At 38.9% G+C, this 20,260-nt stretch overlaps 1 protein-coding gene across 5 annotated transcripts in view; it reads right to left on the reverse strand.

Annotated features, from left to right (window-relative positions):
- Positions 1-20,260, reverse strand: part of PLEKHH2 (pleckstrin homology, MyTH4 and FERM domain containing H2) — a 115,606-nt gene that overhangs the window by 55,373 nt on the left and 39,973 nt on the right. For all 5 annotated transcript variants that reach the window (XR_015249252.1, XR_015249254.1, XR_015249253.1 and 2 more), the window contains exons 5-14: positions 19,459-19,542; positions 18,565-18,646; positions 13,636-13,821; positions 10,231-11,192; positions 6,905-6,980; positions 5,393-5,487; positions 4,658-4,802; positions 2,020-2,156; positions 1,807-1,917; positions 1,563-1,649 (exon numbers count right to left, since the gene is read on the reverse strand). Coding sequence is in view for 2 of the 5 variants with exons in the window: in XM_086701214.1 (XP_086557340.1) it covers positions 1,563-1,649; positions 1,807-1,917; positions 2,020-2,156; positions 4,658-4,802; positions 5,393-5,487; positions 6,905-6,980; positions 10,231-11,192; positions 13,636-13,821; positions 18,565-18,646; positions 19,459-19,542 (1,965 nt within the window). In the remaining 3 variants the exon portion in view is untranslated. The remainder of the gene's footprint in view (positions 1-1,562; positions 1,650-1,806; positions 1,918-2,019; positions 2,157-4,657; positions 4,803-5,392; positions 5,488-6,904; positions 6,981-10,230; positions 11,193-13,635; positions 13,822-18,564; positions 18,647-19,458; positions 19,543-20,260) is intronic.

Below are 20,260 nucleotides of genomic sequence, written 5' to 3' on the forward strand. Positions count from 1 at the left end.
TTTATTCATTTTTGAGAGAGAGAGAGAGAGAACAAGCAGGGGAGGGGCAGACAGAGAGGGAGACACAGAATCCGAAGCAGGCTCCAGGCTCTGAGCTGTCAGCACGGAGGCCGATGCAGGGCTCAAACTCACAGACTGGGAGATCATGACCTGAGCTGAAGTTGGACACTTAACGGACTGAGCCACTCAGGCACCCTAAAGTGTCTGAATTTATTTATTTATTTAAAAAAAAAATTTTTTTTTCAGCGTTTATTTATTTTTGGGACAGAGAGAGACAGAGCATGAACGGGGGAGGGGCAGAGAGAGAGGGAGGCACAGAATCGGAAACAGGCTCCAGGCTCTGAGCCATCAGCCCAGGGCCTGACACGGGGCTCGAACTCACGGACCGCAAGATCGTGACCTGGCTGAAGTCGGACGCTTAACCGACTGCGCCACCCAGGCGCCCCTAAAGTGTCTGAATTTAAATCACATATGCCAAACTATCTCAACAGCCTGTGTTTTAAAATTTTTTTTTTTTCAACGTTTATTTATTTTTGGGACAGAGAGAGACAGAGCATGAACGGGGGAGGGGCAGAGAGAGAGGGAGGCACAGAATCGGAAACAGGCTCCAGGCTCTGAGCCATCAGCCCAGGGCCTGACACGGGGCTCGAACTCACGGACCGCAAGATCGTGACCTGGCTGAAGTCGGACGCTTAACCGACTGCGCCACCCAGGCGCCCCTAAAGTGTCTGAATTTAAATCACATATGCCAAACTATCTCAACAGCCTGTGTTTTAAATTTAACAGATTTCTAGCAAGACTGGTTTTATGTGTGGGTGAATGGCCAGCAGCTATGTCTAGGGTGTGATTCGGTAGGAGGTAGGACAGCCTTCTTCTCACCAGTATCTTTCCCACTTAGGTGTTATAACAGCTGGAGTTCATAGAAGAAATGGCATTTTCCGGTTCTTTATCAAAATGCAAACCCTCCTGAATTTAGTAGTACATCAAACTAATAACATCTTATTGGTAATTCATTTCTCAGATAAGCCTTCCCTAAAATAGCCGGACAGGTTAAGAGCTGAGAATAGCTGGAAGATGAAGTATAGGGGAAGAAGAATGTAAGGGACAAGGGCAAAGGAAGGGTAGTGGACAGTTACTTAACACAAACCTTGTTTATAATGTAGTTTGAACTGAGAAGGCCTGGGGTTTCACACATTTTTGAGGAATCACACTTAACACAAAGTGAATAAACATTGAATCGGGGCGCCTGGGTGGCTCAGTCGGTTAAGCATCCGACTTCGGCTCAGGTCATGATCTCATGGTCCGTGAGTTCGAGCCCTGCGTTGGGCTCTGTGCTGACAGCTCAGAGCCTGGAGCCTGCTTCGGATTCTGTGTCTCCCTCTGTCTCTGACACTCCCCCGTTCATGCTCTGTCTCTGTCTCAAAAATAAATAAACATTAAAAAAAAAAAAAGAAACATTGAATCATCCAATCTCCTATTAGCTTGGATAACCAAGGAATTGAATTTTACATGATACAAAAAAGAAAAAGCAAAAAAAAAAAAAAAAAAAAAAAAAAAAGTACCTGAACTGTTTGTTTGTTATCTCCTCTTAAAATACTGCAGGTTGTGCTAAGTTCAATATGGCCCTGGGGTTTTCTAATTACGTCACTCTGTAGGAAAGGAAGAAAATGAAATGTAAAGGGACTGCCTGTAATAGTAATAGTAAGAAATGCTTTGTATAATTAATTGCATTAGAGGAAAGAATATCAGGAGCTTGATTTACAGTTTGAGGAATTCAGTTCTAAAGGGTAAGTGCTTTCCACTCACCGGAGATTTATAGTAAAGTAATTCACCACCTTTGAGAACGAACCACCTCCTCTTCCAAGTCTTGACTTTACCACTCATTTTTAATAAATAGCCAGATTTTTCCAGGGGTTCCTAATTAAAAAGAAATTTTAAAAATTTAAATTTCATTTTAGAGGCTCAAACTAAGAAGATTCATTGATTTTTTTTTTTTTTTAAACCTGAATCAGTGTTTACATTTTTCCCGTTATCACTGGAAGATGAGCAAGTTTTAGGAAGCTTCTGCTCTGGCTGTGAGTATTCTGTGTCTGTGGGGTAAGCATCTGGGGGAATGGCATAGTCACTTTCGGAAGCCACAGAAGAAAGAGACACACCTAGATAAATAAAGAAATAAATTAGGTCGATATTTAATAATCAGGTGGTCCAAATGCCAGCTGTGAGTTCTCCTAAGGAATACAGGTATTCCACAAAATCATCAGCCCTCCTAGACTATATTTATTCTCATACCTTCGGCCATAAAGAACTTTTAAAGCAAAAAACAGAACTAGAGGGTAAGGATTATCATGCAAACCTCCAAGGAAGTCATAGGCATATAAATAATATTCTTGTATGATCACAAGCACAGCTAATTTTACATACATAAACTATGTGCAATATATATACATAATAAAATACACGCAAAGATACTAATATGTCTTTTATTAAAGACTAAAAACATGTGTATTTACATACTGACTTATATAAGGCAAGCAAATGTTTGATTTCAGTTTATCAAGAGTTGTACAATCACATTTTAAACCACTTAGTTGTTGAAATCACTTTTAATTTATTTTACTTTTTAATGTTTATTTTGAGAGAGAAAGAGAGGGTGTGTGCATGTGCAATAGTGGGGGAGGGGCAGAGACAGAGGGAGAGACAGAATTCCAAGCAGGCTCCATGCTGTCAGTGCTGAGCCTGACACAGGGCTCAAACCCACAAATTGTGAGATTATGACTTGAGCCGAGACCGAGAGTCGGACGCTTAACTGACTGAGCCACCCAGCAACCACTTCTAAAGTAATTCACATTAAAAAGAACTTCACAATTTCAGTAGTGTTTTTCATGAAAGTCCAATACTATTAGCTTATAAATTTTAAAAATATTTTGTAAAAAAGAAGCAATAAAACTTAAAGATATAAACAGACTATTTCATTTGGCAGCAGCTACAAAGTAAAATTCAAGGGAACATTGTCACAATGATTCACTTGCCTTTTTCAGAAAATGACTAGCAAGTTGCAAGCCACATCTGGAGGGTCAATACAATTGGAAATTTTGAACATAATAAATAAAATCAAAGATTTGTATCATTATTCATTGCAATATCTAGCAATTTTTCAAAGTATTTATTAACATTTAAGGGACTTGTTAGGATAATGTCACTATATCAATTTCTTGTCGATTTGACAAAGACAAGTAATAGTTGTTATAGTAGCAATACCTTTGTATTTCATAGAATAACAGAAACTTAGACTTATAAGGGACCTCAGAGATCATCCTGATTGGTGCCCTCATTCTCTAAGGAGACTAAGGTCCAGAGATTAAACTAAAACATTTATCCCAAGTCAAACAGCTGGGCAGGAGCAATGCTGGAGTGCTAACCTGGGGCGCCCGACCCCAGGGCCAGTGTGCTAGGCACTACCCCAGGTGTTAGGGAGAGAGCAGACAATAAAACAGAAAAATCTCTGCCCTCATGGAACATAGAGTCTAGTTGGTAGAGACAGGAAAAAAAACAGGCAGTAAGTGCTATGAAAAAATAAAACATAGAGCAGACTAGAGGGAATAGAAAGAGTTAGTAGATGGAGAAGAGCAAAGGACTGCAACTCAAATGCTGTGCTCAGGGTAGATCTCACTGAGAAGGCAGCGTTGGAGCAAAGCACCGTAGGATGCGCCCAAGTCAGCCCTATAGACATCTGGGGGGAAGAAAAGCAGGTAAAGGAAACAATCAGTGTGAAGGTCCTGAAATAAAAGCATGCCTGGCCTGTTCTAGGAATAGCAAGAGGGTGTAAGGAAGGAGAAAGGAGATGAGATCAAAGGCACAAAAGAGTCAGGTAACACCTTATAACCATTATGGGTCTTTGCAGTGTTTTGAGCAAAAGTGTGATGTAACCCAATACCAGCTGCTGGGAGCTAAGATAGGAGGAGTAAAGACCCCAGTGACAGCCCCGAAGCTTAATAAAACCTATGCAAGCTGAGCAGTTCCAGTTGAAGTTGAGGGGCTGGGGATTACCTAAGGGTTCCGTGGAACATAATCTGAAAACCAACAGAGCACACCGCATTACTTTTGTAAAATTCAGGTGTCATTCAGTGTGATTATCTCTTTCTGTAACCTCTACCTATGCCAAAAGTTTCTTCAAAATCCACTAAAAATCATAGACATGCCCAAAGTAAAGTTTTTGTTGGTTTCCATCTTAATATCAGGTTAACCACCAAATTTTTAGGTGTATTTTCTCCCATTTAGCAGCATAACAAATTTAGCTGAAATAAGTCTATCCCATAAATTATGCAAAATGCCACACGGTAACTATAAAAGAGAAACCTCATTTTGGCCAATTATTTCACTCTATTCCCATAATAAAGTGATCTCTCTCTTACAGATAGGATAAGGTTAAAAAAAAAAAGATCATGTGGCTTATATGGAATAAAAAAAAAATTAAGAAGAGAACTAGGACAAGAATATAAGCATCTCAGTCTTGGCTAATTCTCTTTTCACTTTGGTTTCAAGCAAGTACTTTGGCTTTTTTAAAAAGTCCTATTAGGTGGATGAAATTCCAGAATATCCTGAATTAAATACCCTGATTTATTTGGAGTTGTCTTGTGTGCCTGAGATTTTCCCTCACCTCGTTTCATTGCTCTGGGGCTGCCTGGCCCGCTTCGATTGCGCGTGTCTGACTCCGAAGTCCGGGAGCTGGATCTGGAACTATCTTCTTCCTCTGACCCAGAGGAGTCATCCAGGAACGGGCTGCTGCTTATTTGGGTTGCCTTCTAAAGAAAAGCACAGCGGCCCATCTGTGTCCCTCTCTTTTTAGATATAAAATGTTTCACCAGGAGTCACAAAATAAGATTTTTAAGGGAATACAAGAATATCTTTTGGTATTATCAAAGTCATGTGGTTAAATCCCAAATTCTAATTAGCAAGGCGTTCATCAAATATAAAAGATTCCTGGAAACATAGGCTGTTAATAGTTGAAAATACTTATTTTAATTAGGTACTTCAAGCAAGGAGGAGGGAACCCTGGCAGTGACAAAAAAAATCTTGCCAAATTAGGAATTTTCCCTACATCATTAATAGTGGTATTTCCTTTAAACAATTAACCACCGTGGAGGAGGTGGAAAATCACACGGGGTGTAACAAAAATGAGCCCAGACCTCTAATACTCTGAGAAGCATAAATATCTCCTCTGGATCTTTCCATTTCTTCTCTTTTTATGATATATTAGAGTGAGTGTCTAAAACTCCCTATAAAGGGAGAGTCTGTATAAAATGTCAAGAATGGAATCTGGAGCTTAAATAAACAGTTTTCTCGATCCACCATGAAGAGAACCACATGTTTAACAGTAACAATAATGACTTACCCCCTTCAAAGTTGTATACACTGGGGTTGTCATATTCTTGTATATCAGGGAGGTATAGAGTCCTGATGTGGTATAGGAGAGCAGAGGGGCAGAATCTGAAAGATAAGACAAAGTGATTTAAAAAACAAAAAACAAGAAACTTCTCTCCAGCACTTAGGTCTACTTCTTATGAATGTGAGCTAGCAAAAGTTCCAATTAAAGAGAAGCTGGATTAACACACATGACTGTTCTCACATAGTCTGCTGTAAGGATATACTCTCTTGCATGGTTCATTATTTCCTCATGTATGTTACTTCCCCAACTAGACTGCATGCTCTTTGAGAGTAGGGATCATAGCTTTTATTTCTTCGGCAGGCATTTCTATGCAGGTCAGGCTGGGCAGAAATAGCACAAACATCTGCTGATTCAGTGAGCAGTACCCTATGAAGATATTCTCCAATTATTCATAGCCCTGTTACTGACATGGTGTTAAAACATCATCATGCTTAAGCTTTTATCAGGTGAACCTCATATTGAAAGTTTAGGAATATAATTTCCTGAATGGTAAGAATAGAACATTGCTGAGAAGAAATAGAACATCAATGGTTGCCTCTAAGATATGGATCAGTAGTAGGAAAGGGAGGGAGCTAGTGGAAAGAACCACAGGAAAACTTCTCTTTTTATTCCATACAGTTTTCTGTTGTTCGGTTTTACTTTTCATACTGGGAATACATTGCTTCTTTAAAAATTTTTTGAAGAAAGGAAAGAAAGAAAGAAAGAAAGAAAGAAAGAAAGAAAGAAAGAAAGAAAAAGAAAAGGGGAAGGGATGGGAAGGGATGGGAAAGGATGGGAAGGGATGGGAAAGGAAAGGAAAGGAACGGGAGAGTGAGTTTTAAACTCTGGAAAAAAGGACATAGAGACTGATATTTTTAAACAGCTGAAACTCACAGTTTGTTTGCTTTACCCTCTTTTAAATAAAAAACAAAAAGAGGTACTTTCTGCATCAGAACTGAACATATATGTGCCCCTATATTGGGTAACAATAAATTGCAATTTAAAATGTAAATCAGCAACCTTAGAAATCATTTTCTGAAATACATAATTCTATCTACTCCAATGGCTTCAAACATTTAGGCAATTCTTGGTTAGTGAAATGGCAATATAAAATCACTTATTTGTTTAAACATGTTTTATTGCAGTAAAAAACACAACATAAAATTGACCACTTTAACTATTTTTAAGTGTATGGTTCGGTTAGTGTTAATTATAGTCACATTGTTATGAAGCAAGTCTCCAGAACTTTTGTATCTTGCAAATCTGAAAGTCTATGCCAATTAAGCAACTATTCCCCCCCACCCACAACCACCCAGCCTGGGGTCACCACCCCTCCACTTCCTGTTTCTATGAATTTGACCACTTCAGAGATCTCATACAAGTGGAATCACACAGTATTTATCTTTTCATGACTCGCTTATTTCCTTTAGCATTATGTCCTCAAGGTTCATCCACATTGCAACATGCAAAATCACTTACTTTTATTAACATTCTCCATATTGAAGGCCTCAGACATTCGAATACCTGATTTGGCTACAGCATAAATTCTGCTCTCCTAATGTAAAAGAGAGATTTAAACTGGATATTTAAAGCAAAGAAATGATTACTTTCAATACACATGTTTTTCATTTGTTCTTCATTTAATATTCACCAGAGCAGAGCATTATTATAAAACTGTCATCGGTGCCAACACAAATATGCCACCGTGAACAGCACTCCAGACGTTTTCCATCCATTAGTCATTCCATTATTTATCTTTGTTCCCTAGTTTTTGCTTGGTATTTTGAATTCTTTTCAAGAGATAGGAAAAAAAGTAAGAGAAAACTTATTCATAGTCACTGATTGCACATAAACACCACGTTTAGTATTCTACCATTCTAAACACAGTTAAAGAAAAAAACGCAGAAAACCTTGAACGGCTGTAACATGAGGTTAGAAAGCATTCATAATCATTGACTATACATGAATATTACCTTTAATATTCTACTATTCTAGAGTATGCTGAAAGAAAAGAGAAAAATCTTCAAGTCAGAAATCACAGAGTAGCTTTAAGTGCTTTCATCTTCTTATTTCAATGTCCATTTCAATCAAGTACAAGAAATATGTGAGGCTCGGGGCGCCTGGGCGGCTCAGTCGGTTAGGCGTCCGACTTTGGCTGAGGTCATCACCTCACAGTTCGTGAGTTCGAGCCCCGCATCAGGCTCTGTGCTGACAGCTCAGGGCCTGGAGCCTCCTTCAGATTCTGTGTCTCCCTCTCCTCAGCTCCTCCCCTGCTCACACTCTGTCTCTCTCTCAAAATAAATAAAAATTAAAAAAAAATAATAAAAAAAATACCCGAGGCCAAATAATAAATGAATTTGAGAATGGCAATGGAATTTATCGTATTATCTTATTCCAAAAGCAGGTTATTATTTTGCTTTCTCTTCTTTGACAGAAATCTCTGAAATGGGTACTGGAGAGGTTATTCACCCTGCACTCTGTGAGAAAAGGGATTCCAAGTTGTTCTTCATGGATAATCACCGTGTCCTGAATTGTGCACCACATCTAACCTGGACACAGTTGCCTGAACCAAGGCAGAGCAGGTAGTAAGGCTGTGCTCTTTGGGACTGGACTGGCCAGCGGCCTGCTAGGTAACAGGCATGAGATCCCTAACTGTCTGAGACACTTTAGTTTGGAGAGTGGCTGAGTGAACGAACCAGATGTGGTTTCCTTGAGAATGAGATATACACACAGCGAAGAACAGCAGAGTTGGCGGAACAGAAAGATATGTAAACACAGGGCAATAAGCAGGAGACGAGAGGCAGCTGGAAGCATGACAGTGTGGAGGAGAGGAGTTAGCAGTAGAGGACAAGGAGAGTCACGCAGATGGGACAGGACAAGCTGAGACACTGGACCAGGGGCAGTGGGTGTCTGTCAACTGTTTCTAAGGAGTTGGCTATTAGAGGTGCTGCCGACATCACATGTTTTCCCACTACAGTGACTACTGTATTTTGAATGATATTCCAGTTTGGTAAGGATGGGCTATGCCTTCAAATAAACTCTTAAAAATCCTTAAAATACACTCTCATAAATTGAGGCAACTGGAATACATCTCTTTTCCTTGAAACCTGAAAATACCTAACAAACGCTGAAATAAAATCTCAAACTTGGCCAGCCTGCCAGAAGGCTTTTGAAAAGCAATACTACTTTTTCAGGATTGAACAAATTGAAGAGAGAAAGGCAAAAGAGTAGGAAAATGGTTTGCCAAAAAAAACGAACTTGAAAAGCCTAACCTAAATCTCCGAAAATCTCAACATAATAAAAGAAGCAAAAATTTCAAATCCTCACTGCCTGAAGGATAACATAATTGGAATTCCAGAGATTCACATGCCAATAACGTCCACTTTTTTGCACTATCCAGAATTTAATAATGAACTGCAGACAGTTTCATGTGGACACCACAATGAAATGTTCTTTTGAAAGTAAAAGCAGATACATCTCAAGGTCTGAATTTATAGTAGGAAAACATGGCTGCCTTCATTTGCTTAAAAATCACATGGATCTCTAAATAAAAAATAATATCACAGAAGATGACCCCCAAACAAAAAAAATCCTGCAGCCCAGATGCTTCTCTGGAGGCCAGACTATGGCAATATGTGAGGAAAATGTTAAATCCACAAAACAGATAATTTCAGTTTGTTTCAAATATAAGAGTATTTTTTTAATTGAGTGATGTGTAGATATTCCTATAAAGAATCATACAGTTGATGGGCTAACTGTTGTATTAATGGTCAGTGTTTCAATGGAAGGAATTTCAATCTACTCCAGATACATAGGAAGATGCTTTTGATTAAAGCGACAGATTTATAAGCTCGTGAAGAGTAACATTAAATTTCTCTTAAAGCCAATCAAGTAGGGGCGCCTGGGTGGCGCAGTCGGTTAAGCGTCCGACTTCAGCCAGGTCACGATCTCGCGGTCCATGAGTTCGAGCCCCGCGTCAGGCTCTGGACTGATGGCTCAGAGCCTGGAGCCTGTTTCCGATTCTGTGTCTCCCTCTCTCTCTGCCCCTCCCCCGTTCATGCTCTGTCTCTCTCTGTCCCAAAAATAAATAAAAACGTTGAAAAAAAAATTAAAAAAAAAAAGCCAATCAAGTAAATGATTAAGCACAAAAACTGATGACCAATAAGAGTTAGGTGTCCTGGTTGCGAATTTGTCCAAGGTATCACACAGGTAGGAGGAACAATTCTTCCCCACCCCTGATGTTTCCTTCCATGTTCAGGGAACTCTAGTAACTGAACGCTCTGGGTCCCTCTCCAACCATTCATTTCTCCTTCCCAAGGAGGAGGGATGGCTTAATGTGACTGGCAAGCTTAGAATGAGAAACTGGACAGGCAGAGCCGAGCACCCTCCTTGCTCCTTTCTCTTGAGAAGTAAAGGCATGCAAGAAACACCATTTGTTCTTTCCCTGGGCTTTAAGCTACCCAAGAGGAACAGACGTCTAGTGGTCTAGGGTTACCTGGGACTGGATGAATAAACCTAGCGAATTCTGAGTTCAGTATCGGAAAGCTCATTTGCCGACCAACTCTCTAAAATCAGTTTTATCAGTAAGAAAGGTAATGTTTTGATCTCCTGCCTGTCTTCACCTTCCCTTATTTCTCAATTGACTCAGAACTCAGTAGGGAAAGAGAAAGGGAAATGGTACTCTGAACACCGAGACTTTTCAGAACAATCTGGACCTGAAAAGAAATAGGAGAAGAAAGTAAAACGTAAACGCCGGTTTAGGAAAAAGCCAGCATGCATGCGTTGCACACGGCAATGTCATTTACCCAAGAGGGAAACCGGTGCAGGGGCGGAGTTGGTGGTTTGCTGCAGGCCGGCTTCTTGGCTGAGTCACAGCTTTCCTGGTCGTCAGAGCAAGGGGACTCCAGGGAGTCATAGGAAAACAATCCGTCATCACAACTAGTGTCCATATTCTCTAAAATTTCTGTACCGTCGTCATCAACTAGATCAAGATCTGTTTCCTGAGGTCTGAGCGGCCGGATCATGCTGATGGCATTTCTGTTTGTACCAAACATCCTATCAGAACTTAACTGTGGCTGGCTTAAGTGCCTTTTGGCTAGTGCCACACTTATACTGAAAACATTAGGAATCCTTAACTTCGGGGGTGGCAGGTTTGATGAAGGCACTAATTGTGTTCCTTTTCCAGAAAGTGAGTTAGGATGCTTTGGAGTCAAAGCTGGGGTCAAAATAGGGCTTGGTGTATTAGCCTCGCTGGACGAAGATGAATAATCCAGTCTTTGAGACTGAAATTTTTTATTCAGTTCATCCGATGAACTATCGTGCTCCTTTTTATCTGATTCAGAATTTCCCTTTCCAAGGGGACAATTCTGAGCTTTCCACTGTGCCTCCTGTTGCCAGGAATACAGCTTCTTATGCTCCGGTCTCTTTATGCCAAAAGTTTCTTCTTCAAATATGGAACTGCTGTCATCGGATGCTGTCAGATACGCCTCGCTGCCCATTCTGCTACCCTGGACGCCTTCCTCTGACGTGTGACTGGAAAGGGTGGACGTGTACCTGCTCTTGGATCTTCCTTTGCTCCCACCTTCCTCGTCCGAACTCCAGTCACTCCCTGGAGCCCCAGAATTCTGGGACGTGCCACCATCTGTTGCAAAGCTTGTTCTTGTTTTCCGATTCTGTTCTGAGACACAAGTGGTTTGATGCAATGTTCTCGGACCCCGGTTGTTTTCCTGGATTTGGTTCTCGCCTGACTTTTCTGGAATTTCCATTTCTAGAAAAGCATACATCATATTGGCATGTTGCCTTTAATAATGTCAACTCTCTGTACACGAAGCTTTACGTACCTACACTATAAAAAGTGGAATTTTCGTATGAATAAGGTTAATTTACATTATCCTTTAGTTGTGTGTCTTGTTGAAACCCAACTTTGAAAACTGTAAGCTCTACATAGAATACGAGTCCTAACACTTCAATAGAATAGTATGAAAATTAAACTCCTTTTTACAAAGAAACACGTTGGGTAAAAGGAAACCGACAATGGTTTAAAATGAAAGAAGCAAAATGTGAAACAGGGCAACTCTGACTATCAAAAAAAGCAGCCACCAAAGAATACCACTGATTCTGTTTTAAAGCAAATGACAGCCTTCTTTCAACTAAATTTTCAAAATCATAAGTAAATTTAAACATAATAAATACAAAGCTATAGTTTAAAAAACAAACAAACTTTGTTCCCAGGCTTCCATACATGAAATATGCAAAGCCATGAAGAAACATAAACACAGAAAAGCCCTCCTCACTCTACTTTTGGTTTATTCATATATACAAATGTGTTTTTACAACAAAAACAATGTTTTTTAACAATGTCTTTCCACACGGCTTATTTTTGTTTATCATATAATTAATGAAATGAACCAGGGGCTTCATAAACAGCGAGCTAAAAATTTAGGTTCAAGAGTGTAAGAGGAGGTGCCTCAGCGGCTCAGTGGGTTAAGCGACTGACTTTGGCACAGGTCATGATCTTGCAGTTCGTGAGTTGGAGCCCCACATCAGGCTGTCTGCTGTCAGCACAGAGCCCGATTCGGATCCTGTCTCTCGCTTTTTGCCATTCCCCTGCTTGTGCATGCGCGTCCTCTCTCGCGCTCTCTCAAAAATAAATAAACATTAAAAAAAAGAGTATAAGAGAAACTTTTAAACGTAGATATGACCTTAATAACAAGGAAATAGAGGCTGAACAAATAAACTCTGTGACTTGGCATCAGGCAATTTGTTAAATTTGCATGTGAACAAGAGCTTCAGGACAGGCAACCCCCACTGTACTGAGCTATGCTTAACTGACCATTAGAAAGTAGAGGGGAAATTAAAATGACTTCTCAAAAAAGAGAAGAAAATTGCAACTAACATCAGAAAAGCAAGTAGCAAAGGAGAACTCCGACTGGAAAAACATTATGTAGTTTTCAGGATTTTAAAACCAAGCACAGAGACAACTTTTGGGGCTGTAGTTTTTCTCCTTTGGAGGAAGGAAGCAGGAACTGAAAAGTGAGCAGATGCAAATTCAAGCCTTTAAAATATTTGGGCAAAGTCACACTACAGGTGGCAAAGCCAGCAGCTGACAACAGAGCAAAATTTAAAGGGGCTTTACAAACAAAAGAAGGATAGAAATCTGTACACAGGTCCAGGACTTAAAACATCTATCAAATATTTTCCTCTTTGAAACAAAACGGAAAAGGGAAAATCAAAGCAAGTATTCTCCTCTTTGAAGCAAAACGGGAAAGGGAAAATCAAAGCACTCACTGAATTGTCCCCTGGTGTTCTTTTTCTTTATAAGTTTACTATGCCATATTTAACATCAAGTAATTTTAAAATGTTTTAAGTAAATAATAGTAAGTTCATTGTTCTAATGTGAAACTCAGCTAAAACAAGTACCTTATAGGTGTGAAGGTGAACTTTTTAATTTTAAATATCACTGCTACTGGGGCACCTGGGTGGCTCAGTAGATTAAGCGTCCAACTCTTGGTTTCGGCTCAGGTCATGATCTCATGGTTTTGTGGGTTCAAGGCCCGCATCAGGCTCTGTGCTGGCAGTGGGGAGCCTACTTGGGATTCCTTCTCTCTCTCTCTCTCTCTCTCTCTTTCTCTCTCTCTCTCTCCCCCCCCCCCCCCCGCTCACATTGTCTCTGTCTCTCTCAAAAATAAATAAATAAAACCTTAAAAAAAATTAAATATCACTGCTACCTACTTCAGGAAAAAGTACCAAGAGAGGAAAATCAGTGTCTCCTATGCATTCTTGGCAAAGACTTTCAAAACAACACACAAGATAACTAGCTATACAGATTAAAGGCTGGATTGCTCTTTAAAAACATTTTCATAAAACATCAACTTGTCAAGAAAAAAAAAAAAACAAGGAAAATCAATCTATATTTGGATGAATCGTAACAAACTATTTTTTCTTTTTAAAAAATGTCAAAGTAGGGGCACTTGGGTGGCTCAGTTGGTTGAGCGTCCAACTTCGACTCAGGTCATGATCTCACGATTTGTGAGGTCAGGCCCTGCATCGGGCTCTGTGCTGACAGCTCAGAGCCTGGAGCCTGCTTTGGATCCTGTGTCTCCCTCTCTTTGCCCCTTTCCCACTCACACTCTGTCTCTCTTTCAAAAATAAATAAACATTAAAACAAATTTAAAAAAATGTCAAAGTAGATTCTTCTAATCCATAAATACCTTCTATGTCTTTTCCCTCAGTGAAGTCAGGTTCTTTAGATGATATCTTGCTCATTTCCACAGATTTTACTACTTGAGGAGGACTCCTTGCTCGGGATAAAAAGCACCCAAAGGTCAAACTGCTTAGGCGCTGGCCTTCCGAGAACTTTGGTGTAGAGACAATGGATGACTTCTTCCCCTGAACTTCTGCAAGATCATTAATCAAAATCAAGATTGGAATTTTTTTACAATAGTTTATTAAACACAGAACCAAAGCATATAAGATCTGGACAACTTACTCTTTATACCAGAAAAAAGCCTGCAGTTCATCTACAGTAACATGGAAACCTCAATGTCTGGCATCACACGCTAATGTTTAAACCTGTTTATATACTTTGAATGTTCTAAATATTTTTTAACTGCAGAGAGAAAAATATTGAATCCCTTTAAAAGTAGTTCTCAAATAGGGGCGCCTGGGTGGCTCAGTCGGTTGAGCAGCCGACTTCGGCTCAGGTCATGAACTCACAGTTTGTGCGTTCGAGCCCCGCACTGGGCTCTGTGCTGACAGCTCGGAGCCGGGAGCCTGCTTCAGATTCTGTGTCTCCCTCTCTCTGCCCCTTCCCAGCTCATGCTCTGTCTCTCTCTCTCTCTCAAAAATAAACATAAGAAAACTTCAAAAAAAAAAAAAGTTCTCAAACAAAAACACAAACAAATAAAAAACAGATTGTAAACAAGTAGAGGTTGTTGCTTCTTGCAAAGTCACGTACTGGTAAATAGCAGTCAAGAACTGGTAAAATTTGATTAGGTAGTAATGCTACTAATGGTGAGGGAAGTTGCCAAGACAACTAAAGGAAATTCAGATCATCACTGGGGCAAATATCACATGATCACTGTAATAACTTTTGCTATCTTAGTTTTCGGTTTGCTTCTTCCAAGAGAGCAGAAAGAGGGGCTTGATGTAACATGACCACAATATGGCGAGCCTTCATCACTGCGTTAGAGGGAAAAAAAAGGAGAAGGTTTTTTTAGATAGCTCATGCTATCTAGACAGAGAATTTAGATAGCTCATGCAGTGATTAATTACAGATTTAATCCATCTTCTAACACCCCTGTTTACAAGATTAAAAGCATGGAGATCCCAGTGATAGTAAGAAAAGTTTCCAAAAAAATTAAATTCTTACTTCTGGGAGAGCACCAAAGGGTTAAATTAAATAGCAGCTGATAATTGAGTGGAGCATAAGAAAAATATCTTATCTATAGTGTATTCTTTTGGGTGTACTTTTATTATTCTCATGTTGATTATCTCTCACAGAACTAATCCACAGTATTTTAATAATCATATATTTGCATATACATTTTTAAAGTACTATACTATATCTACATGATTGTATCTATTCTTCTCCAGTCCAAGCCTAGGCCCCAAGGATTAATACCCCTTAGTCTACAAGACTGAAGAGACTGCCACTGAAGACTAGAATTACAAGCTAAGAATATCAGGTAAAATATCAGCTTTTTCAGAGTAGGCTTATTATATTCAATCTGTGTCATTGATTCCATATGTAAATATGGAATTCCAAATCAACTAGGTGGACACTGACTTCTCATCATACAGGTGGAGAAACTGTGTGATAGAAGAAATATATATCTTGGTCTACATCCATGGTTCCCGGCATTCAGCTCCTAAAACCCTTGGGATTTTCTAAGTGGTAAGAGCAATAAAAGTGTCTTTTGTTTTCAGAACAAGCTCTTTCAAGGACATCGGAGTTTGTGTTGATGAGGTGATTTTTGGAAAGCCCCTAAATAGCCTCAGGATGGGGGCTGGTTGCCTGGGGAACCAACCACGGGGTTGGGGGGGGGATTAGAAGGTTGGAACATTGAGCCTCATCCTCCACCCACCCTACCTCTGACCTCAGGGGAGCGGAGGATTGAAAATTGACTTAATCACCAATGGCCAATGATTCAGTCAGTCAAGCTGACATAATGAAGCCGCCATAAAAACCCAAAAGGATGGGCTTCCAGGATGATGAACAAGTGAAGGTGCTGGGAGGGTGGTGTGCACAGAGAGAGCATGGAAGCTCTATGCCCCTTCTCTAAGCCTCACCCTCTACATCTCTTCCATCTGGCGGTTCCTAAGTTATATCTTTTGTAATAAACCAGTAATCTGGTAAGTAAAGTGTTTGTTTGAGTTCTGTGAGCTGCTCTAGAAAATTATCAAACCTGAGGAGGGTCGTGGGAACCTTTGATTTAGACCCAGTTTGGCAGAAGTGGGGCTGAAAACCGATACTTACAACTGTGTTTGAAGTGGTATCTGATGTGGTGGGGGGTAGTTTTGTGGGAACAAGCCTTTAAGCTGTAAGATCTGATGCTAATTTTAAGTAGATAATATCAGAATTGAGTTAAATTTGTAGGACACCCAGTTTGTGTCTTCTGGGAACCGGAGAATTGCTTTGTGTGGGAAAAACTTGCACACATCTGGTGTCAGATGCATTGAGGGAAAAGGAAAACAGGAGCTTTTTCCCTTACAAAATGAGAGCCATAAGTATTAACATGCATTAGACAAAACAATTTCATAGGTCTTAAAATCGACAACCTCTTGTGGAACCAGGAAGGCACTATTACCATTACCATTTTACTGATGTAAAAAAAAAAAAAAATCCAGAAATGTAACACAGTTATGAAATTGTAGGGTGTTAAAGTTGACTTCAAAGCCCATGCACCTCTACAATGCCAGTATTTTTCCAATGAATTCTGTGAAATCCCAGGGCTTTGTGGAAATCCCAGGGCTTTCATAGTGGGTGAAAGAAGAGGCATGAGTACGGACTTCAAGCTGTATCAGAAAGCTGTAATCATCAAGACAGTATGGTACTGGCACAAACACAGACACTCAAATCAATGGAACAGAATAGAGAACCCAGAAATGGATCCACAAACATATGGCCAACTAATCTTTGACAAAGCAGGAAAGAGTATCCAATGGAAAAAAGACAGTCTCCTCAGCAAGTGCTGCTGGGAAAACTGGACAGCAACATGCAGAAAAATGAACCTAGACCACTTTCTTAAACCATACACAAAAATAAACTCAAAATGGATGGAAGACCTAAATGTAAGACAGGAAGCCATCAAAATCCTCGAGGAGAAAGCAGGCAAAAACCTCTTTGATCTTGGCCTCAGAAACTTCTTACTCCACACGTCTCCGTCTCCAGAGGTAAGGGAAACAGAAGCAAAAATAAACTACTGGGACCTCATCAAAATAAAAGCTTCTGCACAGTGAAGGAAACAATCAGCAGAACTAAAAGGCAACCGACAGAATGGGAGAAGATGTTTGCAAACGACATATCAGATAAAGGGTTAGTATCCCAAATCTATAAAGAACTTCTCAAACTCCACACCCAAAAAAACAAATAATCCAGTGAAGAAATGGGCAAAAGACATGAATAGACACTTCTCCAAAGATGACATCCAGATGGCCAATCAACACATGATAAAATGCTCAACATCACTCATCATCAGGGAAATACAAACCAAAACCACAATGAGATGCCACCTCACACCTGTCAGAATGGCTAACATTAACAACTCAGGCAACAACAGATGTTGGTGAGAATGCGGAGAAAGAAGATCTCTTTTGCACTGCTGGTGGGAATGTAAACAGGTGCAGCCACTCTGGAAAACAGGATGGAGCTTCCTCAAAAAATTAAAAATAGAACTACCGTATGACCCAGCAAGTGCACTACTAGGTATTTATCCAAGGGAAACAAGTGTGCTGTTTTGAAGGGGCACATGCACCCCAATGTTTATAGCAGCGCTGTCAACAATAGCCAAAGTATGGAAAGAGCCCAAATGTCCACTGATGGATGAATGGATAAAGAAGATGTGGTATATATACACAATGAAGTATTACTCAGCAATCAAAAAGATTGAAATCTTGCCATTTGCAACTACGTGGTGGAACTAGAAGGTGTTATGCTAAGCGAAATTAGTCAGAGAAAGACAAATATTATATGACTTCACTCATATGAGGACTTTAGGATACAAAACAGATGAACATAAGGGAAGGGAAACAAAAATAATATAAAAACAGGGATGGGGACGAATATATAAGAGAGTCTTAAATATGGAGAACAAACAGAGGGTTACTGGAGGGGTTGTGGGAGGGGGAAGGGCTAAATGGGTAAGGGGCATTAAAGAATCTACTCCTGAAATCATTATTGCACTATATGCTAACTAACTTGAATGTAAATTAAAAAAATACATTAAACAAAAATTAAAAAAAAAAAAAAAAAGGTGAGGCATGAGTAAAGCGAGTCTGCAAAACTATGCACCCATCACCTAACACTGCTTTCACTGTTTTATATCTTGATAAAAAATTACTGTTTTGAAAAGGGTTCTGTTACTAAATAAGTTTGAAAACCACTAGACTAGCCCAGGGTCTAATAACCCTGTGGATTCATCTTGTCTTCAGCTCAATGTGCACTTGAGTGGTGATCACCAAAATAGCACACTAAGTAAATCTCTATCTCTAACTCTACCACCCATCTTTAGGCTTTTGAGTTGAAAAGGAAGAAAGTAACCCAAAGCATTAAAAAATGCAAAGAGTTTATTATTCTTATCATAAAATGTTGCTCAAAATATTCAGGCTACAAGAATTTCAATCACTATTGAATATCACTGCAATGCAAGTGAAAACAGAAAATAAAATAACTGATGTTTTTTAAGCAAACACACCTGAAATTAAACATTCAAATTAATATTACCACTGTTGGGTTATCTCCAATTGGCTAGCTGTGCTGATATGGACATGTTGGCTATTTAAATTAAAATCCACTCAAATTAAATAAAATGTAAAATTCAATTATTTGGTTGTGCCAGTCCTATTTTAAGTGCTCAACAGTAAAATTCCATATAGCCTAATAAACCCAAACTAAGCTATCTTAGTCAAAATACTCATACCTTGTAGTTTTGACTGTATTGTTCTTATCTCTTCAGTTTGATTTTGGTTGATCAAACGAAGATTCTGATTCTCTACTTCCAGCTGAAAGGACATAATTGTATTCTTTTATACAGGAATAACATTTCTAAAATGTACTAATAAATTATGAATTTTTAAAATGTTACTACCTAATTACATGTAAGCAAAATACGAAAGAAATGATGAGAAAATATCAGATGAATTTATCAGCATAGTTATCAACCTAGATAATCATGGCTTTATATTTATTTTTTCCAGAACTGTGACTTTTTTTTTTTTTTTTTTTTTTTTTTTTAGAGAGCACAAGCAGGAGACAGGGCAGAAAATCTCAAGCAGGCTCCGTGATCAGCAGTCCAACAAGGGGCTCAATCCCACGACCCTGAGATCATGACCTGAGCCAAAATCAAGAGACAGATGCTCAACTGACTGAGCCACCCAGGTGCCCCTAAAGCTGAGAGTTTCAAATATTTTCACCCCCATGACTTTCCCACTGTAAAATTATTTTAAACCAAATTATTTCAGCATTTAATGTGCCATATAAACTAATGCGTTCTTCTCAAGATGATACTGAACACATTAATTTTATGATATACACACATATGTTCTATAACTATTTAAAATTAACTAATTAGAACTAAAATCAACTAGTTAGAATGGGGCTACTTAAGCTGTTTACTACGAGCCTATCAATACTTTTAATTTTAGAAATACATTGGACATAAAAATAAAAGCTACCTGTCTCATGTTTACCAAAAGACAGCAGCACCACCAACTGATCAGAATTTTGTTTCATTCAGAATGATCAGATATTCTGAAGACTTATCTATTCAAAAGAAGTAAAAGGTAAAGAAAAGGCAAGATATAGCAATAAATACCTCATTTAATTTAAGTGTTACCCATTCTTTGATCTTAGCTGCTTTCTCTTCTATTATTTTAGCTTCTTGTATCCTTATTTGTTTCTGAAATAACATTAGCAGTTTAGTTCAAACATAGGCTCAGTGATCTGGAAATTTTACATCATAAATATGATAGACAAATTCACTTAAAACCTGTTACCAAGTTAACACACTGACCTTCAATATACAGTAAAATACTTCAAAGAGAGTAAAAAATAAAACAATTGTCCAGCAGATATAATAACAAACACAAAGGCATATGCAAATATTATTAGTTTGAACAACTGCTTTCTCTGAAAGATCATATATTGAAATCCATCCACTGAATTTATCAATAAAGTAAATGATTTCTGTAAATGGTCTAGGGTTTATAACAGTGGGATAGCAGTCAACCAGGCTAGGGAGAGGAAAATTAGAATCTCCCCTGGAGCATGGTTTGTTTTCCCCTCAAATGCAAGTTTTTATTTGTTTTTTTTTAATACAGTTTTAAAAGACCCAGAAAAAAAATGAAAGAAAAAAACTCTAGCTCACATTTACCAACCTTAAAATCTGGTTATGGTCATAAAATTACAAGAATATGACTGTCATATAAATCACAGTGGGTGGGAGGTGGGTCGTGGTGAAAAGTTAAAAACCACTGAGCTAAACAAGTACCGATCCCCAGAGAAATGAAAATAAACGGTTAAGATAAAAAACAATTTAAAGTACTTAATAATTTCATAGTGGTCATATTTAAATGATGCTAAATGATGATTTAAGCAAATAACCCTTTATTTTTTAT

This window comes from Puma concolor, chromosome A3 (genome assembly GCF_028749965.1).
Source record: "Puma concolor isolate L17-30 chromosome A3, mPumCon1.1.hap2, whole genome shotgun sequence".
Taxonomy (NCBI): Eukaryota; Metazoa; Chordata; class Mammalia; order Carnivora; family Felidae; genus Puma; species Puma concolor.